Source organism: Cavia porcellus, unplaced genomic scaffold, assembly GCF_034190915.1.
Source record: "Cavia porcellus strain 051 isolate PalLab524CR breed Dunkin Hartley unplaced genomic scaffold, mCavPor4.1 scaffold_26, whole genome shotgun sequence".
Taxonomy (NCBI): domain Eukaryota; kingdom Metazoa; phylum Chordata; class Mammalia; order Rodentia; family Caviidae; genus Cavia; species Cavia porcellus.
The window spans coordinates 33,286,808-33,307,267 of NW_026947509.1; the positions used below are offsets into that span (position 1 = coordinate 33,286,808).

Sequence of the window (20,460 nt, forward strand, 5' to 3'; positions counted from 1 at the left end):
TCGGCATTAGGCGAGGACCCGGCAGACACTTAGTAAGGTGCTGGGGAGGAGTGACAGGGAATGAAAGCTCCTTGTGTCCTAAGCCTCTTTGGCTTCTGGAAATAGACTGCTTATCCCTCTGCTCCTCAGCATTGGCAAGATGGGATTTGCCAGTGCAAGGGCAACCTTGATTAAACTCAGGGGATGTTATATAAACAAAAAGGCCAAGGAGAAACAGTGACCTCAAACCCCAGCGTCACACAAGCCAAGCTGGGCCTGCCTTCCCGTCTACCGTGTCCTGTGGGTTTTGTCGGGGTCCTCTGCTGTTCCAAGGCAGCTCTCTGCTATGTCCTTCTAGCCGCAGGGCCACCTCTCGAGCCCATGCTGACTCCTGGGCTTCTCCAGACCCGAAGAACTCTCCCCACCTGATGACACCCATCCTCACCATCCAGGTCCTTCTCGGTGTGCAGCAGGGAGACCTTCGAAGTCGCTGCCTGTCACCCTTTGAGCAGGATTTCCCACTGCTCGCAGGCCATAGGCGAGCTCCCTGGAGCGTGTGCGAGCTCCTTGGCTGTACCCCAACTATCCCCTCTCTCTACTTTATATCCTTTTTGGTCCTCCCGGCCAAGGGTCCTGTTTTTTTGAGACAAGGTCTTGCTGTTAGGCCCCATGCTCCTCCTGCCTCCACCTCCCACCTTCCCTGGAACACAAGTATACACCGCTGTGAGTGTCTGATGTGCTGACAAAGGGGGCTCCAAAAGACTGCAGAGGCCACCCCTCCTTGGGCTGGCCACCTCCGAGAGACAGTGAGGAGCCATCTTCCTGCGATGCCCCAACTCTCTTTATCTGGCTAACACACTCCAGGCCGCATCTGCTCCAGCCCACCACAGCAGGGGCAGCATCAACACATGGAGACTGCCCTCACTACAGAGCTATGGAGCTGCCTCCGGCCCGCTTGCCCTCCCTCGCCTGTTCCTTCCTGCAGAACCACAAAAATACTCTTGCCATGTTTCTTCCTCACCCCCTCACCAACCCGAGACCTTCCCCATGTGGCTGTGTTGCATGGCATGTCCTTCCTGAGGAAACACAGATGACCAGCTGTCTTTGAAGGCCCATCCTCTCTCAATCCGTTGGCCTCTCCTGAGTAATGGGACATTTTAGGAGTAACACCAGAGTTATTCACTGGTGTTAAAGTCATCAGACGGTGAGGCAATGAGGTGGGGGTGGTGGTTGTCCCAATAGTGCCAGAGGGAAGCATACGAGTCACAGCTCCAATGTGAGCTGCCCTGCAGGCCCAGTCGGTGGTCAACCTGAATGACATCAGTGGTATTGGCTTGGAATGGAGCACTTGCCACCCCACATGTGTGATGTGCCCCAGGACTCACTGACATCCATGGAGCCTTTAGACATCATTTCTACTTACAGGAATACAGGGCATAGGGGAACACTACATATAACACCACACAGCTGCCAGGCCAATCCAGAAAGTCGCTGGTGTCTTGCATAAATCAATGCCATCAAAGAGGATGCACTAGATTAAAAGAGGACTCTGCATTCAGCTGTAACCTGTGGTCTCGGGCTGGATACTCAGAGGGACAAAAGATGTCTAGAGTACTGGGGACTTCTGTATATTCAAGATGAGAATCACTGGATGAGAAAGGTAAATTGACACATGTACAAGTCCACGGTAATCCCGTGCCCGAACATGAATTGCAAGGGTGTGCACCGTGTTTCCCGATGTGCTTTTGTTGCAGGAACATTCTTTTTGTCTGTCATTTTCACATTTTCTCCAATGATCACTTTGGTTCCCGTAACCGAAACATGAAAATAGAAGTTTGTATACCCTGAAGTCTCATTTCTCCGGTCAGAGTGCAAAGATAAAAGGAAGAGAGATGACCAGGGCTCTTCTTTAATCTCCCTAGCAGGAGCTGCCTCATCCGTGGCTGTAAACTGGGCTGTGTGTGCCAACGGTGCTCCTGGAGCCTTCATCTGCTATGTGACCTCCAGGCCGCTGGAGGGCGCAGTTGGGAGGACACTGAGTCACAACCTGAAAGGCTGAGCCTATTTCTTTACTTACTTTGGCACTGCTGGGAATCAAACCCAGGGCCTTGGGCATGCTAGGCAAGCACTCTTCTCTCACTCTTGGGAATATTATTCCCAATCCCTAACTTGGGATCCATTTTTTTCTTCTTGAGGAAGACATGAAAAAAATAAGAGGGCTCATGAGTGTTTTCTAAAAACCAAGTGCATCCAATATACAATGACTACCCCTCATTCTAAGACGAAGCTGTTCTTCCTCCATCTTCCCCAAGACAGACTGGAGCCATGCAACCCAGCCCTCTCAGGCGGTGCTCCCCAGTCACACTGCCCACTGTAGTCTCGACTGACCAAGCAGCCTAAGCCTTGGATGGCTCCTGGAGCAGTCTCTGCCAGCCTCCACACCAAGCCTGCAGCTGCTGACAAGTGCAGGCCTGCACTCCAGAATTTGTGAGATTTTAGAGCACAGGGGAAATTTGGAAGAAAATACATTGAACACCCAGGCACCCCTGAGGTCCCACAGTAACATTTTGCTGCCTGCCCTCATCTGTGCCCAACTCTGCCAGCTGGCTTTTCCTTTTTACCCATGTGAAAGCAGTGCAGACATCATTGTTTTACTCATAAATATGTCACATGCACATGTCCCTAGTCATAGGGATGAAAATGACCTTTCTTTTTGCAAAATAACGAAAATACATAGTCGTTGAGGAAAAAGTTAATTGGCAACTAAAACACAAAGTTGGCAAACTTTCCCTAGATCCTTTTTTTTTTAAGACAGGTTCTATGTGCTCCACACTGGTCTTGAACTATGTAGCCCAGGCTGGTCTCTAACTCACAATCCTCCTGCCTCAGCTTCCAGAGTGCTGGGATTATAGGGGTTTGCCACCATGCCCTTGGTTCATCTTATGAAGTTTACTGCTCTAAAAGTGTACACAGTCTGGAAAGCACGGGCCAAGGTGACACTTTTTTTCTCTGTAGCTGCCTGCAGCAAGACGAGGCTGTTTTCATCTCCAAACCCTTGGCTCCACGGCGGCTGCAGGATGGCAGTCAGTGGCTGGGGTGGGCTGGGGACTGGCCTGTCACCCTAGAGCTCACTAGGGCCGGTGGGTGCAAGGAGTGTGTCTGGACTCAGGCCATCTGGGTCGTGCAGGCTGGTCATATCTGAAGTGTGACTGCCATCGCATGTGTGCTGAGGGCATATTTAGATCTCCACAATGGCCCCAGTGGTTGCTGAGCGCTTCCAAGGAACAGGGATAACTGACTTCTGTACTTGCCTTCCTTAAACCAGTGCAGGAAAATCCTGTGGCGGCAGGAGCTCTGCCTTATCTCCCCACTGCTGTGAGTCCAATGTCCCTTCCATGCCTGGGTGTCCCACGACCAGCATGGCAGTGCTCACTGCAGGAGCACGGAAACCCCTCACCTCACCAGGTCTGATCTAGACAGACTCTAGTTTCCATCTGGAGGCATCACTCAAGGACACTTGGTGTTCAGGGTTCTGGGGACGGATAGGCCATAGGGAGCCCCAAGCTGCAGGCCCAGGCTCCGTGTCCCACCAGGGGGTGCACTGTGGCTGAGACCTGCATGGCCTCCCTGCCTTTCCTTTGCCCCATCGGTGCAGTCCATGGGTGCCCATGGCTGCCCTGTTGAATGGGCAGGAAGATTCAGTTACCCTCCAGGTGCTTGCCCCTAACCTGGCCAGTGACTTAGAGAAATGTTTTAAGTCTTCAAATTTCTAAGTAGTTTTTCTACAGCAAAACCCACTGGTCCCAAACTTAACCAATCATAAAAAACCTGCCCAAGCCAGCCAGGTGTGGTGGCATACGCAGTAATCCCAGCACTTGGGAGGCTGAGGCAGGAGGATCACTGCCAGATCAAGAACAGCCTGGGCTACAGCTCAAGGCCAGCCTAAAGGACATAGCGAGACCCTGTCTCTAAATAAATATTCGGGCATGCATGAAACAGGTAACCCTGGTTGAACTGTCAAGGGACGGGTGCTGCTGGCCAGCTGTGGGTTCCAAGGGCAGTGTGGCCACTGTCTGAGTGAGATTGGGAGCCACACCTGGAACAAACAGATCAACAGGTACAGTCAGAAACCGGACTTGTGATGAAAGCCAGGGCTACAAAGCCAGAGGATCAAACTTGCCCCAAGTGGGGCAGCTGAGAACCATTCTGGGGTTGTGCCATGGGGGTGGCGTGCACCCCAGGTACTCTTAATCCCCTCCCCCCCTTTTTTTTGAGACAGGGTCTCACCAAGTAGTTCAGGCTGGCCTCAAGCTCCAGTGATCTGCCTCAGCCTCTTAACCTGTGCAGTTGCAGATTTGTGATTTCTAACACCCTATGGCTTTTTCTTGTGGATCACAAGGTGACATAGTGTACCCAAGGGCTGGTGCAGCCTGTCCTACCAGCTGTGGTGACCCTGGGGGGCCCATAGCAGCAGGTGGTACTGAAGATGGGCTCAGGACTCAGGAGGACCCCTGGCCCTGCTGTGAACCTCCCCATTTCAGGAAACAGAACTAGGTGGTCATTTCATTCGGAGGTGCTGTGGCTTCCTGTCCAGCAAGTATCCCTGGTGGGAGCTGGCCTGTCACTGTGGCTCATCTGGGATCCCCAGGCTGGAAGCACAAGGCCAAGCTTCTGAAAGTCCCATTGGCAAACAACTGTGGCAGTGGCCATGAAGACACTCGGCCTGGCCCGGCCAACTTCTCTAGGGGACTGGAGAGCTCTGTCATCCCAGACTCTCTGCTGTCCTCTGAGAAAGACAGAAGAGGCGGCACTTTATGACACACGTGAGAAGACCTTGTGCGTGTTGGGAAGAGGCCTGGAACTTGGGTTCTCACACTGGATCAGGGGCCCAGGACATGCTCACACCTGGTCAGAGCAGAGCTGTGGGCCCAGTTCACAGGAACCCTGCCTGCTGTTGGGCTGAGCCCATGTCTCACTCCATGGTGGTGACTCTATGCCGCACACCAGGCACTGGGGAAACCGAGCAAACCGTTGGGGTGCAGGACCTCACAAATCCCAGGGTGAAGGCAGAGTCTCGTGGAGTGTCTGTCCCAGGCTCAGATGTGCACAGGACGCACAGCAGGAATGCGGATGCTCACAGACACTCACCTCTGCGACTGGTGACAGAGAAGCACGGGATGCAGCAACCACTGGGTACAGAGAACAAACAGCAGCGGATCCTACCCCCTTTTTCAAGAGTAAAGAATGAAACCACCACCAAGACGTGAGGAATTTGAAAAGCTTACAACACAATTTTTAAAAATTTATGATAGTTGTTTGGCAACATAAATAAATAATGGGGGGACCCCAGCCCGTGAGCTCCTGCCACTCCCAGCCTGGGGCCTCTGGACAGTGTCGAGAGTGGCCAGGAACAGGCGCAGTGTGGGAGGAAATAAAGTGCAAATTACGACAATGCGACAGAAGGGCATTTCAGGCCCCAGACACAGAGGCAAGGCCCTGCATACAGGCACTCGAGGAAGGTAACCGTGCTTGGCCTTCGTCACAGCCTTGGGAGGGGACAGGGACACAGGGCTGCCCCACACAGGGCTTCCTGCAATAGATACCAGGTGCAGCTGGCTCAGCCCCAGGGAGGTATATGCCAGGCCTGGGGCTCCTGTCACCAGCATGATGCAGTGTGTGCCCATCCCTGGCATCTGTGGTGACACTGCACCACACCTCACTGGAAAAGCTAGGCTGGTTGTGCCCTCTCCAATGTCCTGACCGAGCAGGGGATGTGCAGAAGCCCTGGGAAGGGGGCCTGAGGCTCAGAAGGCTCGTTGGGGACCTAAGGATGCTCAGCAGGAACGAGTCACTACAGCAGAGGAGGCTGCAGCCACCCAGAGGCCCCGCAGGAGTCCCTGCAGCCCAGCTAGGCCTGACTCTGGAAAGGGGGGCATGCAGGGTGAGCCTGGCCCTGCTCCCCAGTGAGGTATGGAGCCCAGAGCACTTGGTGTTTCTGCGCAGACGGCAGGGAGCACAGCAGGGACAGCAGGAGGCCACCGTGCTGCATGTGAGCTCTTCTCTGGAGGACACTTCACCACCAGGACAGGACCATGGGGGCCCCCAGGCTTCTCCTGAGTCATGGCTGTGCCCACAGCACGGCTTTGCTGCCTTTGTCCACACTGACGACATGCAGGCCGGAGGGCGCCCAGGCCACTGCGTTGATGGATGAGCTTCACAGAGAGACCAGAAGAGTAGCAGTCAGCAGCTGGGTGCAGTAGGACCCCTATGCTGGGCAGGGACTCAGGCAGGGCAAGAGGGTGCTGAAGGATGCTGTGGCCTTGGGTGGCTCAGGCCCGGGAAGGCTGAGGAACACGAAGGGATGGACGGGTGGCAGGAGGCAGAGTATGTGGACACCAGTGCTTGCACGAGTCAGCCAGGGATGAAGGGACAAAGAAACAGCCCAGGGGAGGACCCAGAGGAAGGGGATGTGCTCCCGGGCGCCTCACCTGTGGTGCTTGGAGAGTGTCTTCTCCACTTTCCCTGTGAGCGTGCTCCAGACGAAGAGTGTGCCTTCGGCTGAGCCTGCTGCTACGTAGCTGCCATCGGGGCTGGAGGAAGGGATAGCGTGAGGGCTGCAGACCCTGAAGAGCCTGGTGTCCTGCCCTTTGCGAAAGCCAAGACCCCAACAGTGACCTCAGTATGACCCCTAAGCACGCTGCTGGGTACCCCACTCTACTCCCCACGCACTGACTGGAATTGTCTAGGTTGTGGGGTGGCTGGGGTGTATGCTGCTACCGACCTGAAAACCACTCTGGTCCAGTCCGAGCCACACTTGAAGCCGGGAGCACTGGAACAGACAGCAGCAGTGTCAGCCGGGTGCCTCACAGAATAGGACACAGGTGGCCCAGCCCCAAGGACCCTGCTGCCTGCTACCTGAAGGTCTGCTTCACGGCATTGGTCCGCAGGTCAATGATTTTCAGCAGGTCGTCCCGCGAGCAGCTCAGCAGCTCAGTCCTCTCGGGGTTCAAGTCCAGGGCAGTGACCTTGCCCAGCAGCTCCATCTCCCGGACCACACTCTCTGACCTGGGGGAGGACGAGGCCTGCCTGCTTCCTTCACCCATGGAGCCAGAGCCACGGGGTGCAGTGCTTAACTCTGAATGCACTAGGATTTCATGGTATTCCAGCACTACTCCTCCCAATTCTCTTCTATGCCCCAGCCTGCCCGGTCAGCTGACAGTGCCCTGGTGCCAGAAGCAGCCAAGAGAACCATAATGACTCTGCTGGAAGTGCCTGCTTTCTCCCAGCAGGAGTGGACCCCACTGGCCCTAACCCTAAATATGTGGCTTGAGGTACGCTAACTGTACTTTCTCAAGACTTGGGAGTCTTCACCACTCAAATGATAGGGTGGTCAGAGACCAGTTTCACCCAATTTAACTCTGTAATTCCACGAGGGTTTTAAAAAGCCTTGCAAAGTTTCAATCACAAACTGAAGCTGTGGCCAGGAGCCACAGGTGTTCCTTTGGCCCTTTTTGGGTCTCTGCTGCCTTCTGAAGTACCCTACTGATCTCTCCACTCCCCAAAGGCACGTGGCTGGACTGTGACCAGTTGCCCTCTACTCCACTCTGATAGACTCAGGCATCCCCTCTACCTCCTGACCAAGTGGTCAGGCTGCAGGGTTCACCCAGCTCCCTCCCCACTTCTGGCTGTGCTCTGCCCCAACTGCTCCCCTTCGGAACACCCCACACCCAAGCTGCCGCCTGCCCTGCATCTCCCTCTGACAGATCCCCTCTCCTAACTCTTCCAGCCTAGCCTCCAAGTGCTGGGGTTACAGGTGTGTGCCAGCGGGCCCAGCTCCAATAACCTTCCTGAAAGTACCCCCGGAATAATCCACCATATTCTCTGTGAAGCAACCACTTCCCTTCTTGACACCTGCAGTTCATGAATGAAAATATCTATAAATGGCTTTTCGAAAGCCCACTGCCAAGCCCAGCTCACCCTGCCAGGCACAGCTGCACAGCTGCTCTGGGAGAGTGGCTTTGCCTTTCCTGTAGCACAAGGCCCACTAACTGCTCCACAGTCAGCATCAAAACCCTCGGCCAGGACACCCAGCTCTCGAAAGGTGCCTGTCCCTTCCTGTGCCACCTCCTGTCACCGGAAGGCAGGATGAGTAGCATCTTTGCCCATCTGGCTGGCAAGGGATCCGACTCACATAGGTGCTGTCCACTTTGCAACGGTCACTGTTAAACCACAAGTGTCCTAGAGCTCCTTTCTGCTGTTCCCCAAGATTTAACAGCACCACCCACGACAGCTCCACACACAGATTCTTTGCTGCTTCCCCGTCACGCTCTCGGGTGCCCTACCGGATGTCCCAGAAACGGATTTTCTTGTCAAAATGTCCACTCATTACACACTGCTCCGTGCAGACAATGTCGTTGCAACTGGATCCAGCAAACACGGTCTTTATGCCTGAAAGAAAATCAAACACCATTAATCAAACGGAGCCAGCCACGTGCACTGCTATACTTGTGCCCTGTACTGTCGAATCACTGGCCTCAGGGAGCTCTCACAGGAGAACAAGCGTCCCTACTAGGCCCCCTGGCCACCACACTGAACCCCAAAACGGAAACGCTATCTATGCTGCTAAGGTCTATGAGGGCACAGAGAGACTGAATTTGCTCACAGACTTTGCTGCGCAGGTCCCAGAGTTTGAGGGTCCGGTCGTGGCTCCCCGAGACGATCCGTGCGTTGTCCAACAAGAACTTGGCAGACAACACTTTTCCACTGTGGCCTGTGAGTGTGTGCTGCGGGACAGAGGGTAGTGTGTGAGCCTTGGGCTGTTGTGATGCGCCTCAACCAAGGAACTGCAGTGACACGAGGCAGGTTGGGCTCAGCAGCAGCCTGCTGGGCCTGCCAGGCAGAGGCTCAGAGAAACTTCCACAGTGCCTGCCCTTGAGACTTCCCAGAAGCCAATCCTGGCTCAGTTCCCCCTACTGTTAAGAAGTGGCCAAAACCTCAGGAGGAGGAAGTCAGGCCATAGAAGTTATGCCCTTGGTGGAAACGAGAGGACCCTGGCTCCTCCTCATCCCATTCTTTGCTTCTGGCTACTCCAAGGTGACAGGGCCAGGTGACCACAAGGTGAATCCTCTTTAGCAGGTGAGGAGTGGGCAGGTCTGTGACAGACACCCGCCTGGACTGTGCTGCCCACAACGTTTGGGTCTGGACTTTTGTGTGACTGTAAGACGCTTAACAGCCTGCATTGCGTCCAGTGCTGCCGGAAGTGAGGATGGGCCACCCAGGGCCTAATTTATGAGGGAGACATCAGGACACTTGTAAGTGATAAAAGCCCCGGACATTCTCAGAGGCATAGGTACCAGCACCCTAGACATGCCAAGCCCTTTAGGACGGAGCTGCTAGATGCCAATGTGGCACCTCCCCGTGCTCAACAGGGACACAGCATGGGCACCACCACGTGTCAGCTGCTCCTTAGCCCATCCCTGCACCTCTGGAGGGGACCTGAGCTGCTAGCACTAGCTCTATTTACTCCTCATGCCCCCTTTAAGGTGCAGTGAGGGGCAATGAGGGGGTGATACTGGGGTGCTACATCCCAGTCCATCCGTCCATCCTGTCTTCCTATTTATGTATTTTTCTAGGGACAGTGTCTCAACAAATTGTCCAGGCTGGGCTTGACCTTGCTGCCTTCCTCCTCCACCTCCCTGGATGCTGGGATTACAGGCAGGTACCACCACACCTAGCCTAGACAGTAACTACTTTTCTTCTGAGATAGGGTCTCGCCACTTAATCCAGGCTGCTCTCAAACTCATGACAATGTTCCTGCCTCAGCCTCCCAAGTGCAGGGATGACAGGTATGTACTGTATCTGGTTCAACATTTTAAAAATATGCAACATTTCAGAGGTCCAGAGGGTAGCGAGTGATGCTGCCTAATCTTTTAAAAAATCTTTTTAAAGAATGCCATTAATTCAAGGACTCAAACCATTACTTTGTATCCCAGCAAGAAATGAGGAAGAAACAAAAAACCACTCTACCCTACCCACCCTTGTAGCTGGCCACACCAAACCAAGGGCTCTTTTTTAGGCTTTCTGAAATTGGGTCTCACTAAGCAGCACAGGCTGGCTTTGAATTCTTAGCCATGCTCCCCCTTGGGAGGATCACAGACCTGTGCTACCATGCCACAAGGGTTCAAATTTTTAATACGGAGGTGATACGAATGGACACTGAAAACCAGCTGTAGTGTGTGCTAACCTCTGTCCGGTGGCCCCTAGTATCATACTATATTTTTCTTCAAACTATTTTATCAATCCCCGTTGTAGTTTCTTTATGTTTGAAGGACAGAAACTTTTTTCTTTTTAATATTTTTTGAGATGGTTTCACTATGCACTTCAGGCTAGCTTTGAACTCACAATGTAGTCCAGGCCAGCCTGAACTTGCAGAGATCCTCCTGCCTCAGCTCCTCAGAGTGCTGGGATTATAATTGTGTGTGCCATCATGCCCAGCAGAGATAGAAACTTTGTACCCCAGTTTCTGGAAAAGGGCCTGGAGTGTAGAAGGAATTTAGGAAACACTGGCTGAATAAATTGTTAACTCCAGAGGAAGGAGTGTAAGAAAATCTAACACACAGACCCAGTCCTCAAATATGCTTCGTTTCAGTCTTAACTTGGTTAGAAACAGATGCTCCACCTTCTGGAAAAATTATAATACTTGCTCTGATTAACTAAAATGAAGCAGATCAGTAAGTAAAAACGGCAGTCCCTACGCCACAGTTACTACACCAGTTTATGTACTGAGTGCAAAGTTCAACTCGAGAGCCGAGAGAGACCTCACCACTCAGGTGACTCACAGCTCAGGCCTTCCTGTGTCCTCTCGGCACCTCTTCTCTCTAGGAGTTTTCTGTTACTACCCACAAGCTTTATCTCAAGGATGAGCTGACAATTTAAATGACAACCTCTGCCAGCAGACACAAATGATTCAATGACAAACATCTATGCCTCCACCTTTCTTCTGATCCAGCTCCAGGAGAGGAAGGGCACCTTCCCCAGCCCTGTGCCTCTGGCAAGGAGCCCCCATGCTGTGCAGCAGGGAGCTGGGCTCCCCATGAGCACTGTTCACCTTTACTAGCTTTCCCTTGAAACTGTGTTGGAGATATTTAAAATCCTATGACCCGAGAGGTATCTTCAAAGTTTATATTCAACACTCCCTTTAGGCTCTGCACAGACTCTCTCTGGGCCTCTGGGCCCCACATCCAGACCACTATTTCCAAATGCAAAACTGCCATTCAGGCATCACCTTCGTCACACACTCAGATGAACATCAAGGAGTGACTCTGGGCCCCACCGGAAAGCAGAACTTGCAGAGGGTCTGGGAAGTAAGAGCCACTGTGGGTTACCAGCCAGCCCCTACTGTGGCCACTTCTGCATTCTGCCTGACAAACGAGCAGGCACAGTTAGTGCCAGGGTCGTCCCACAGGGCAGCCAGGTGGCTCTGTGGCCCCCTCCGGTCCTGAAGAGAGTCACTGTGGAGGGCAGTTTGATGCTGGGCTGTTCCCAAGATGTAGTTACCAGGAGGGATGCAGAACAAGAACCCAACTCGCTGCTCCTCAAATTTTGGTGTCCTCCCCACCTCTCCGGCTCACCCTTATCATAAAAGGTAAACAGATACTGATGTGGCCTTGCATAATGCCCACAAGTTTAGCATGTGGACAGCTCATCCATGTCCTCCAACGCCATCTGTCAGTGAGGGTATATGGGAGTCACAGCTTCCTATGTTAGGGAGTGGGTCTTCTGCTTCTTCATCCTGGTTAATCGGAAACTCCTGGGAGCACAGAGCATGCTAAAGGCCTCCAGCTCACCACACATTCACCTGGGGACCAGACAGTGATGCAGCTGCAAGCAGGCCGCCCCCAAAGGTCATTGTCAACCCCACTCACTCAGCCACCTGGCACCCAGGACACCAGGCATCTGGTGAAGGCTCCTACCTTTCCAGCCCACCTGTGCAGAACAACTTTTACCAATGAAAAAATAACAGTGGGCACTCAATTGTTTCCTGTCTTCTTCCCTGGCTAAAGCTAAACCAGTCTATCCATGCCTCTTTAACAAGTAGTCACTTCACTCTTCCAGCCTAGGATAATCCAGACCAGTTTAATATAACCCCAGGACTCCACTTAGATTCTTTTTTTTGGTACCGCAAATCAAACTCAGGGCCTTGCACTTGTCAGGTAAGAAATGTGCTGCTGAGCTGTATCCCCAGCTCTCAAATTCTAACCTTTTTGCTGTTATTGTTTCTTTAGCTTTTGAGACAGGTCTCAGCATATTGTTCAGGCTGGCCTTGAACTCAAAAGGTAGGCCAGACTGGCTTGGGTTCCTGCTTCCAGGAACCTAAGTGCACCTGGCTCAAATTCTCATCATTTATTAGCTGTGACTCTAGGCCTTTCTTGGTTTACTTGAGCCTACATTTCCTCATCTACCACCTCACCTGTCTCCCCCAGGATCAAAAGCAGTAACACACTAACATGTACACCTCAAAACGGGGTCCCACACACAGGTAACTCAGGAAAATCCCTTCTCCCTTTAGGCCACTCAGTGCAGCACTAATGCTGCTGGGCACCCTCCCTGTACAGAGCTGCAAGCGACAACAGACAACAGAAGTGGAGAGATGCACCCCTGGGCAGATTCTTGAGCAGGCCACATCCGAGCCAGAGCTTGAGCCATGTGCTGCAACACCTACCTTCATCGTTCTCAGGGCTCTGATCCCTGGCCAGCTGAGCATTGAGGGTGCCTACACTCGAGATGTTACGCTGCTAGCACCTGGTCAGAAAAATGGGAAGCCTCCGTGGGGAGCTAGTTTGTTTCTGAAGCATTTTCCTCCTCTGTCCCTGCATCACCTGGTGACACCATGATAAACCTACCTCACAGAGCCCACTTCCCTGCAGATTCATCTTGCCGTTTTTGGACATGAAAACAGCCTGTGCCAGCCAGCTTCCCCCACTTTTGGTAAAATGTCAACCAATGCCAGAGGTACCCTGCAGTGTGTATTTCAGTGATTTTATTTCAAACTCAGTAAGAAAAAGCATTCCTCAGCCTGTAATCCCAGCACTCTGAGGCAGAAAGATCTCAACAGCTACATAGTAAGAGTTATCTCCAAAACAAAAAAACAACAACAAAAAATCTCTGCTGGGGATATAGCTCAGTGCTTTAAGTGTCTGCCTGGCCAGTGCAAGAACCTGAGTTCGATCTCCGGCCCAAAACAACGAGAACCACCCTGCAGATTAAACCAGAAGTTTTGACTTTCCCATTACAACATAAATGAGTCAATCAAGTTTTGGTCTTTGTCTTAGTTGCCAAATCAATTCAAATGCAGATTTATCATCAATCTCATTTTTTCCCCCGCTGCATCTGTCTCCTGTTTCCCAATTGTGTTGGTTGGTTACTTTTCTTTGTTTCATCAAATTACTCGACACCAGAATTAAAGAGAGAAAGGTAACCAAGATAGAATTTGGTACCAGAAGTAGGGCCACTGCTTTGACTACACCTGACCATGCTGTTCAAGAGCCTTTGGAAATGGCTATTGAAGAGTTTGGAGAGCTTCAGAGAGGTCACCTAAAAAACTAGAGCTGGAACACCTTAGGCTGTTCTGTGTCGGAGAGTCTGGTGAGAGCTGAGAAGACCAGAGAACTGGTAAACACCAGACTCAGAAAGCTTCTGCTGGGAAAAAGGACTACACTAACTGCTGGACTCCAAATGATATGTGTTAGGGTTTGGCAGAAAGTTTCTTTACATTTATTTTGCTTGTGTCCAGAGACTGCCTGAGACTGAGATTAAGGGCAACAGACTAATCAATCTGGCAGAAGAAATTTCAAGGCAGTTGAATGCTGAGGCTGTGGCATGGCTGCTGTTAGCCAGATCTATGTTGAGAATCAAGAGCGAAAAGCCCAGCAGGCTTATTTAAGATATTGTGCGATGTCAGGAATTTAGCCCTCCAGACATGAAAAGTTTGAATTTCTTTGGCAAAGTAGAAAATATAATGATGCTGGCTGGTTGGTGTTAGCATCTCTGGACAAACCACTGAAAGACAATGCATGAGCTCAAAACATCCACAGCTAAGTCTAAAAGCTTCTAGCTGGAAGGAAAATAAGGACCTCAAAGACTCAAATTCCCAGCTCCAGCCACATAAGAAATTCAAGTTTCTTTTTTATTTTAAAAGTCTCTAAGTGTGTCCTGAAAGAAAATCTCTTCTAATTGCAAGGCTGTTACGGCAGAAACCCAAACTGAGGCCCTCATAATTCAATGGGCTGAATTGCAACGTAAGTCTAATGCTCAGCCCAAAGGGTATGTGAAGCAAAGGCGAGGGCACTGATGGGAAAAGAACGGGATCCCATAACCTGGGGTGGAGGCGTATGGAGCACCCTGAGCTCCCTGATTCTGATGAGATTATTCTGCCACAGGAAGACTGCCCCACCCACTACGGCAGAGGCATCGCCGTCTCTACCCACTTTGCTCTTGCTGCCTTTGTCTTCTGCCACCCTGGACAGTCGTTCCTATGCCAGGCCACCCTATCTTGGGAGCCAGCTGATTATGAACTGAAACCTCCACACACTGTGACTAAATGAGCTTTTCCTTTCTTCATTTTGGGTGCTGGGTATTTTATTCCAGCAATGAGAGAAAGTGACTGAGACAGCAGCTGAGGAACTGCTTCACAGCATCAGAAGCACCGTGGTACCCACACTCGTCATCAGCTGGTTTGAGGAAGCACAATGAGTATGCCAAGGTGAGTACCAAACAAATCATTAGCTCCAAACAGAGGCAGGTCGAGGGCAGCCAACACTGCCTAAGTGCTAGCTTGTGTGTCATGTGCTGGTTGTGAAGTTTCAAAGCAGTCAAGTATAAGGAAGTGACTGTGTGTCCACATATGCTTGTATGTACCACTGTCCAGCTACACACCAGCAGGTGACTTTTAGAGTTAGGACCTATCATTCACAAGGCACATGCTGGTATCAAACTCCGTGCTGTTAAGCTGAAGCTGCTGTCCAACTGAGCGCTGATGAACAGGGATCCTGCAAACGTGAGGATCTTACTGCAGTATTAAAATTGAGTCCTGAGGGACTGGGGATTTAGCTTAACAGCATAAGCGCCTGCCTTGCAAGCAGGCAGTCGTGAGTTTGATCCCCGGTACCGATAAAAAAGAAAAAGACAAAAACAAACAAACAAACAAAAAAATTGAGTCCTGGGCAAGGTGAGAATGAGCGTAGAAATCTAAATTTTTCCAAGGACAAAAGTGTGAATGAACAATGGTACTCAGGGAAGGAAACGCACAAAAGTCCCCTATCATCCGCTGCTTTCTCTGTATTTTGCACCTTCACAAGCATGTGCACCAACTTTCTTAACTGCATCTTACCCGTAACCGATAATCATCCACTGTCCAGATTCGGCTTGCAAAGTCGTTTGAAGCTGCTAAGAGGTAAGCTCCCTAGAGGAATAAAGGAAAGGAGACACAACTTTTAGCCAAAACAGAGGAGTTTAATTCACATGATAGATAATGACATCTAAGGTCCAGATGCCTAACAAAACCCACAGCTAGTCTGCACACCAGGTACTGTCACCAGTAGGTCACCTCACCCACCTTCCAATCCAGCCATCCTGCTGCCCGACATATTAGACTTTGTATCTCAGGCTCCATGCAGAGCTCAGCCTCCCCAATCTATCTGCCCCCACCCCTACTGGAAATAGCACAGGCAAATTCCCTACATGCAATCCATACCAGAAAGCTCAGAGGGATGGATGGCTATTCTTCCTTCTTCATCCCCCATGCCCTCAAGACTGCCCTCCTTCCACGCACGCTGCTCTGGCTCTCTTTCCACCTATCTGGGCCTGGAACACCCTGCAGCAGCTCTGAAAACATGCATCACTGCAGGGCTGACCTTCCTTTTCTTTTTTTTTTTTTTGGTACTAGGGATCAAACTTGTGACGTCGCGTCTGCCAGGCAAGTGCTTATGCCATTGAGCTAAATCCCAGCCCCTGGCCTGCCTTTTCTAACCCAGCCTTCAACATAGCTGGTTACCCCAGATCTAAACACCATGCCACCTTCTGAAAGCTATCTCTCTTGGCCAGGGATGAAGCTCGGTAGCTCAGTGCTGTCAGTGCGCACACTGCCCAGGGTCCGACCTCTGGTACTATTGAAAAGCCTAAGTGGCTTCAATATTTGGTTCCCTGGCCTCACCCCAGGAGGAGCCCTCTGCTCACTTCAGCAAGGTTCCCTGAAGGCAAGGCTCATGCGGGCACCTAAAGAGCAGCATCTAAACACATACAACATGGCCATGAAATGGAACTAGAACACTATGAGCTGAACACACACTAAACTGCGGGGTTTGTCAGTTTCTGTACTAACCCATTTTAACACCACTTCTTCCTTTCTGGAGTTCATTGTTGATTTTTGATATATGGCCCTGCTATGTAGTTCAGGCTCACCTCAATCCTCCTGCTTCAGCCTCCCAAGTGAGGGCGTAAGAGGCGTGTTCCACCATTCAGCTAACAACCTGGATTTGACTCAAGATACAGAGAACATCAGAGAAACCAGGTAAACTACTTTTTTAATTTCAAGAATCACAATCTTGCTGGGCATGGTGGCACATGCCTGTAATTCCAGCATTTGAGAGGCTAAGGCAGGAGGATTGCTGGGAGTCAGAGGCCAGCCTGGGTTACATAATAACTCACCAAGGCCAGCCTAAACTACACACCTGAGACCCTGTCTCAAAACAAACAAACAAACAAACAAACAAACAAACAATACCTTGAGGTTATTCTTTGAAAACCTCTGAAGTCACAGACACTGGGTACTTACAGCACTATCAAATTCAATGCTTGTAATTCCAGCGTTACTGCCAGACAGCGCCCCCTTGAACTCACATTTGTCTGCACAAAAAGATAAGATTGAGTTTGAGAAAAGACAGGACATTAAGTCAAGTGAATGAGCCTCAATGGGCGCTGGAATACAATGAAAGACAGTAACTTTCTCACACCTAGGGTTTTGCCTGCACACCCTCACAGACTCAAACAGTAGGGCAAACAATGCACAAGACAAAATAGGCTGCTAGTCTTTTACAACAACGAATGTTTAAGTAGATGCAGACTCTGGCCATTTGTATGTATGTTCTTTTTTTCTGAGAATCTCACTGTACATTTCTGGCTGCTCTCGAACACTCTCGAATAGCAATCCTCCTGCCTCAGCCTCTTGACTGCTGGGATTATAATTGTGCACCACCATGCCCAGCTGTATGTGTGTTCCTAGAAAGCTCTTTCATACACTGGAGTTGCTAATTCCTCTCACAAAGAGGAAAATATGGGACTTTATAAATGTGTCAATCAAACTAGAGATGCAGTTTATTTAGTTCTATTTCTCAGTCACTTTTTCTACTTTATAAACATTGATCTTTGAGTCTGATCACCATGTGTCAACTACCACGTTTGCAGAAACTGACCACTGTACTTCAGAATCCACGTGATAATTTTCACTAAGATGTTAACAGAAATTTTAAAAATTGTATTTAACTGACCAGGCAGTAAATACCTGGGCAGCCTAATAAACTATTTGGTAACTCTGCTTTATTGAGTGGTGCTGAGAATGGAACGGAGAGCCTGGCACATGCTGGGCAAGTGCCCTAGCATGCACCTGCACCCCAAATCCTTTTTAGAATGGTTTCTGAAGAGCTGTTAGCCTTACTCTGTAACACTATCCCAGTAACAAAGGCATATTCAGCGGAATCTGGAAAATGTCAAAACTAAGCTCCGCCCCACATCAGAATTCAGAGATGATATCACCCCTTTGCTGGCTCCAGGCATTCTCCTAGGTACTACTACTCCCTCCCGCACGTAGATGTACTTTTTCTAGGCCATTACAAGTGCATATATTTCAGTTTGATGTACAGTTTAACTCAGATTTAGCTTTCCTTCTAAAACTGATGCCATTGTGCAGGCTGTTCTGATGAGTAGGGAAATTACCTGAGACTTCCTAACTAGCAGTCCTTTTTGTCACCGGTGGACAATCAGAGCGTGCATTCACTCCGATGTGCAAAGAAACCAAAAGCTTTGGTCGGGTGAGTCTTTACAGAAAATGTTTTTGGATAAATAATGCAAAGAGTGCTGAAAAGCAAGGTCAACCAGCTGCCACCCACACAGCTCCCTCCGGCAGACTCTAATGGCTCTCACCTCCGAGTACCTCCCACAGCTTCACCCTCCGGTCCATGCCTCCTGTGGCCAGCAGGCGGGAGCCTGGGCTGAACTGCACGGCATTCACTTCCCCATCATGTGCATCCTGCAAGACAAGCAAGCAGCTTGGAGCCCAAATTTCACCATCCAGGAGCCCGAGCCACACCCAAGCACCTAACCCAGAGCAAAAGATCTGTCCTGAAACTGTGGTGGCTCTGAATTTGAACCAACGTGGACCCATAGCCCAGGGTCTCCTGTGACTGATTCCAGAACCCTTTTACAGTTACAGCTCAACTTCCTCAGAAATGACTCTGAGTCTAGGTAGACCACCTGCTGCAATTTGTCTTTAATTTTATTTTTCTAAGAATAACATCTTGATAATCTTATTAGTTTAAAAATAGGCTTGGAATTAAAATGCCTCTTCTGTTTCAGATTATTAGATTTCCCTCTATCACTAACTTATTAATATTAACGCAATGTATCTGAACAGTGTGCAGCACATGGCCTTTCAGGGTAAAGCTTCCAGATGGCTCCTAATGTTCACAGGTGTCAGCCCCACTGCTAGACCCTGTCAGTGTTGCAATGGAGCCTTCGTGCAGACACCGCGGCACTACCTTGTGCCAGCACTGTGACCTCCACCAGGTTTTCCACGCCCTAACGCAGCAGCCTGCTCATTTGTAGAAATGCTTTAAGCCATTGATACAGGCATCAGCTGATATTTTAAAAGCATTTAAAATGCTTCCCTGGAAGTCTCTGGGGCTCAACATAAACATGGGCACATCTGGGCTAAAAAGATGGCTCTCATGGCGGAGGGGAGGAACCAGGTCACAAAGTATCTCATTCCCCAGGGGGAGCAAGACCTCAGAGGATGCCGCTGTGATGACTCCCTCACCATGTGGGTGGGTGAGGAAAGATTTCTGGATGAAGGATGCTGCTGGGACCTGCCCCAGAAGACAGGCCAGAAAGTACTGGACTGATGGGAAATGAGCTGCACTTTGATTTCCCACTTTCCCTGGCTACTGAGCTTACTTCCGTACAATTTTCCCCTAAAAAGACTTTCCCAGCCAGACATGGTGGCTCACACCTCTAATCCCAGCACTCGGGAGGCTGAGGCAGGAGGACTGTTTAGAGTTGGAGACCAGCCTAGTCTACCAAGTGAGCTCAAGGCCAGTCTGCACTGCACAGCTGCCTCAAAAAAAAAAAGGCTTTCCCCAGTGGAGGTCTCAGATTGAAAACTTGAGATCATGCACCATCACAGCATCCTGCCACTCCTCATGCTCCTGTGAGGTGGTCATGTTGGACCTGGGTCGGCTGTGAGTCGCTCACTCTCAGAAACACACACGACAGGGTCCCTGCGTATCAGCTGCTCCACTATCCCGGGCACACAACTTAACCGTGCCGGGAAACACAATGGGCTGCTGGGAGCCGAGGGCAGAGAGGGGACTGTGATATTCGGTGCATCAGACCTTTTACCAGTCATCATCGACCTCTCTGGAGTGCCCGGGCCCAATGTGGAAGTCACAGGAGCAGGGTGGGCCCGCATGCCCCAGTCTGACTCCTCCTTCAACACGGGACCTACTCAGAAGCCGGCAACTCACTGCTGGGCCTGCTCACTAATATCTCCCCACTAGCAGGGCTCCTCATGCCAGGGAGGCACCCACCAGTCAGCTGGCCCAGGTCCACAGTGAGTCTTCCCATCTGCACATAGAAGCCTCTGTGGTCACCCCCTTCGTCAGCCAGCTCCAGGAGCTCTTTACATACACCCGTAGCTCCCAGGGTTCTGACAGCCTCAAGCCTGGTCCCAGGTCCCTTCCAAGGCCAGGTCACTTTCTGCTTGGTTACCCAGATGGGGTGTACACTATCTTGTTAGTACCAGGACCCAGGTCTGAACCCCTAGTGACAGTCCTGGTATTACAGTGGTCTCTATCCAGGACTGTGTCCTGCTGCCATTCACAGGCTCAGCATGGTGGAAGTCATGTATCAAACAGGAGTGTTATTTATGAAACCAACAGCTGTCCTGCTGGACTTCCAAATCATACCACTTGCTGAGCCTCACTCTAAACTGGAGATAACTGGAGGCACTGCCTACTCTTCATTACGTGTCCTTGCCCTGTTGCTCATGCTACCCATCCTGTGCTTCTCAGCCAGGATAAAGATGGCAGCAACAACTTCTGTGTCTGAAGCTGAGCAGAACACATGACCCCTTCCAAGCTGCAGAGCCAGTGGGTGTGGAGAGCGCCAGCCCTGTTCGAGGCCCAGCCTGGGGGAGGGAAGGGGGCATACTCA

At 50.9% G+C, this 20,460-nt stretch overlaps 1 protein-coding gene and 1 non-coding gene across 9 annotated transcripts in view; both read right to left on the reverse strand.

Moving 5' to 3' along the window:
• Positions 1-5,268: 5,268 nt before the first annotated feature.
• The window catches only part of Atg16l1 (autophagy related 16 like 1), a 31,908-nt gene continuing 16,716 nt past the window's right edge, over positions 5,269-20,460 (reverse strand). For 5 of the 8 annotated variants that reach the window (XM_005005710.4, XM_005005709.4, XM_005005708.4 and 2 more), the window contains 9 exons: positions 18,175-18,280; positions 16,811-16,881; positions 15,368-15,439; positions 8,642-8,762; positions 8,322-8,427; positions 6,895-7,044; positions 6,761-6,808; positions 6,468-6,624; positions 5,269-6,191 (listed from right to left, as the gene is read on the reverse strand). In XM_005005710.4, coding sequence (XP_005005767.1) covers positions 5,814-6,191; positions 6,468-6,624; positions 6,761-6,808; positions 6,895-7,044; positions 8,322-8,427; positions 8,642-8,762; positions 15,368-15,439; positions 16,811-16,881; positions 18,175-18,280 — 1,209 coding nt within the window. In that variant the 3' untranslated portion in view covers positions 5,269-5,813. The remainder of the gene's footprint in view (positions 6,192-6,467; positions 6,625-6,760; positions 6,809-6,894; positions 7,045-8,321; positions 8,428-8,641; positions 8,763-15,367; positions 15,440-16,810; positions 16,882-18,174; positions 18,281-20,460) is intronic. The other 3 variants (XM_005005712.4, XM_003474407.5, XM_005005713.4) reach the window with 1 other exon arrangement.
• LOC111758167 (small Cajal body-specific RNA 6) lies at positions 19,394-19,662 on the reverse strand. The gene has a single exon (XR_002792394.1). It is a non-coding gene; the product is annotated as a small Cajal body-specific RNA 6 (non-coding RNA).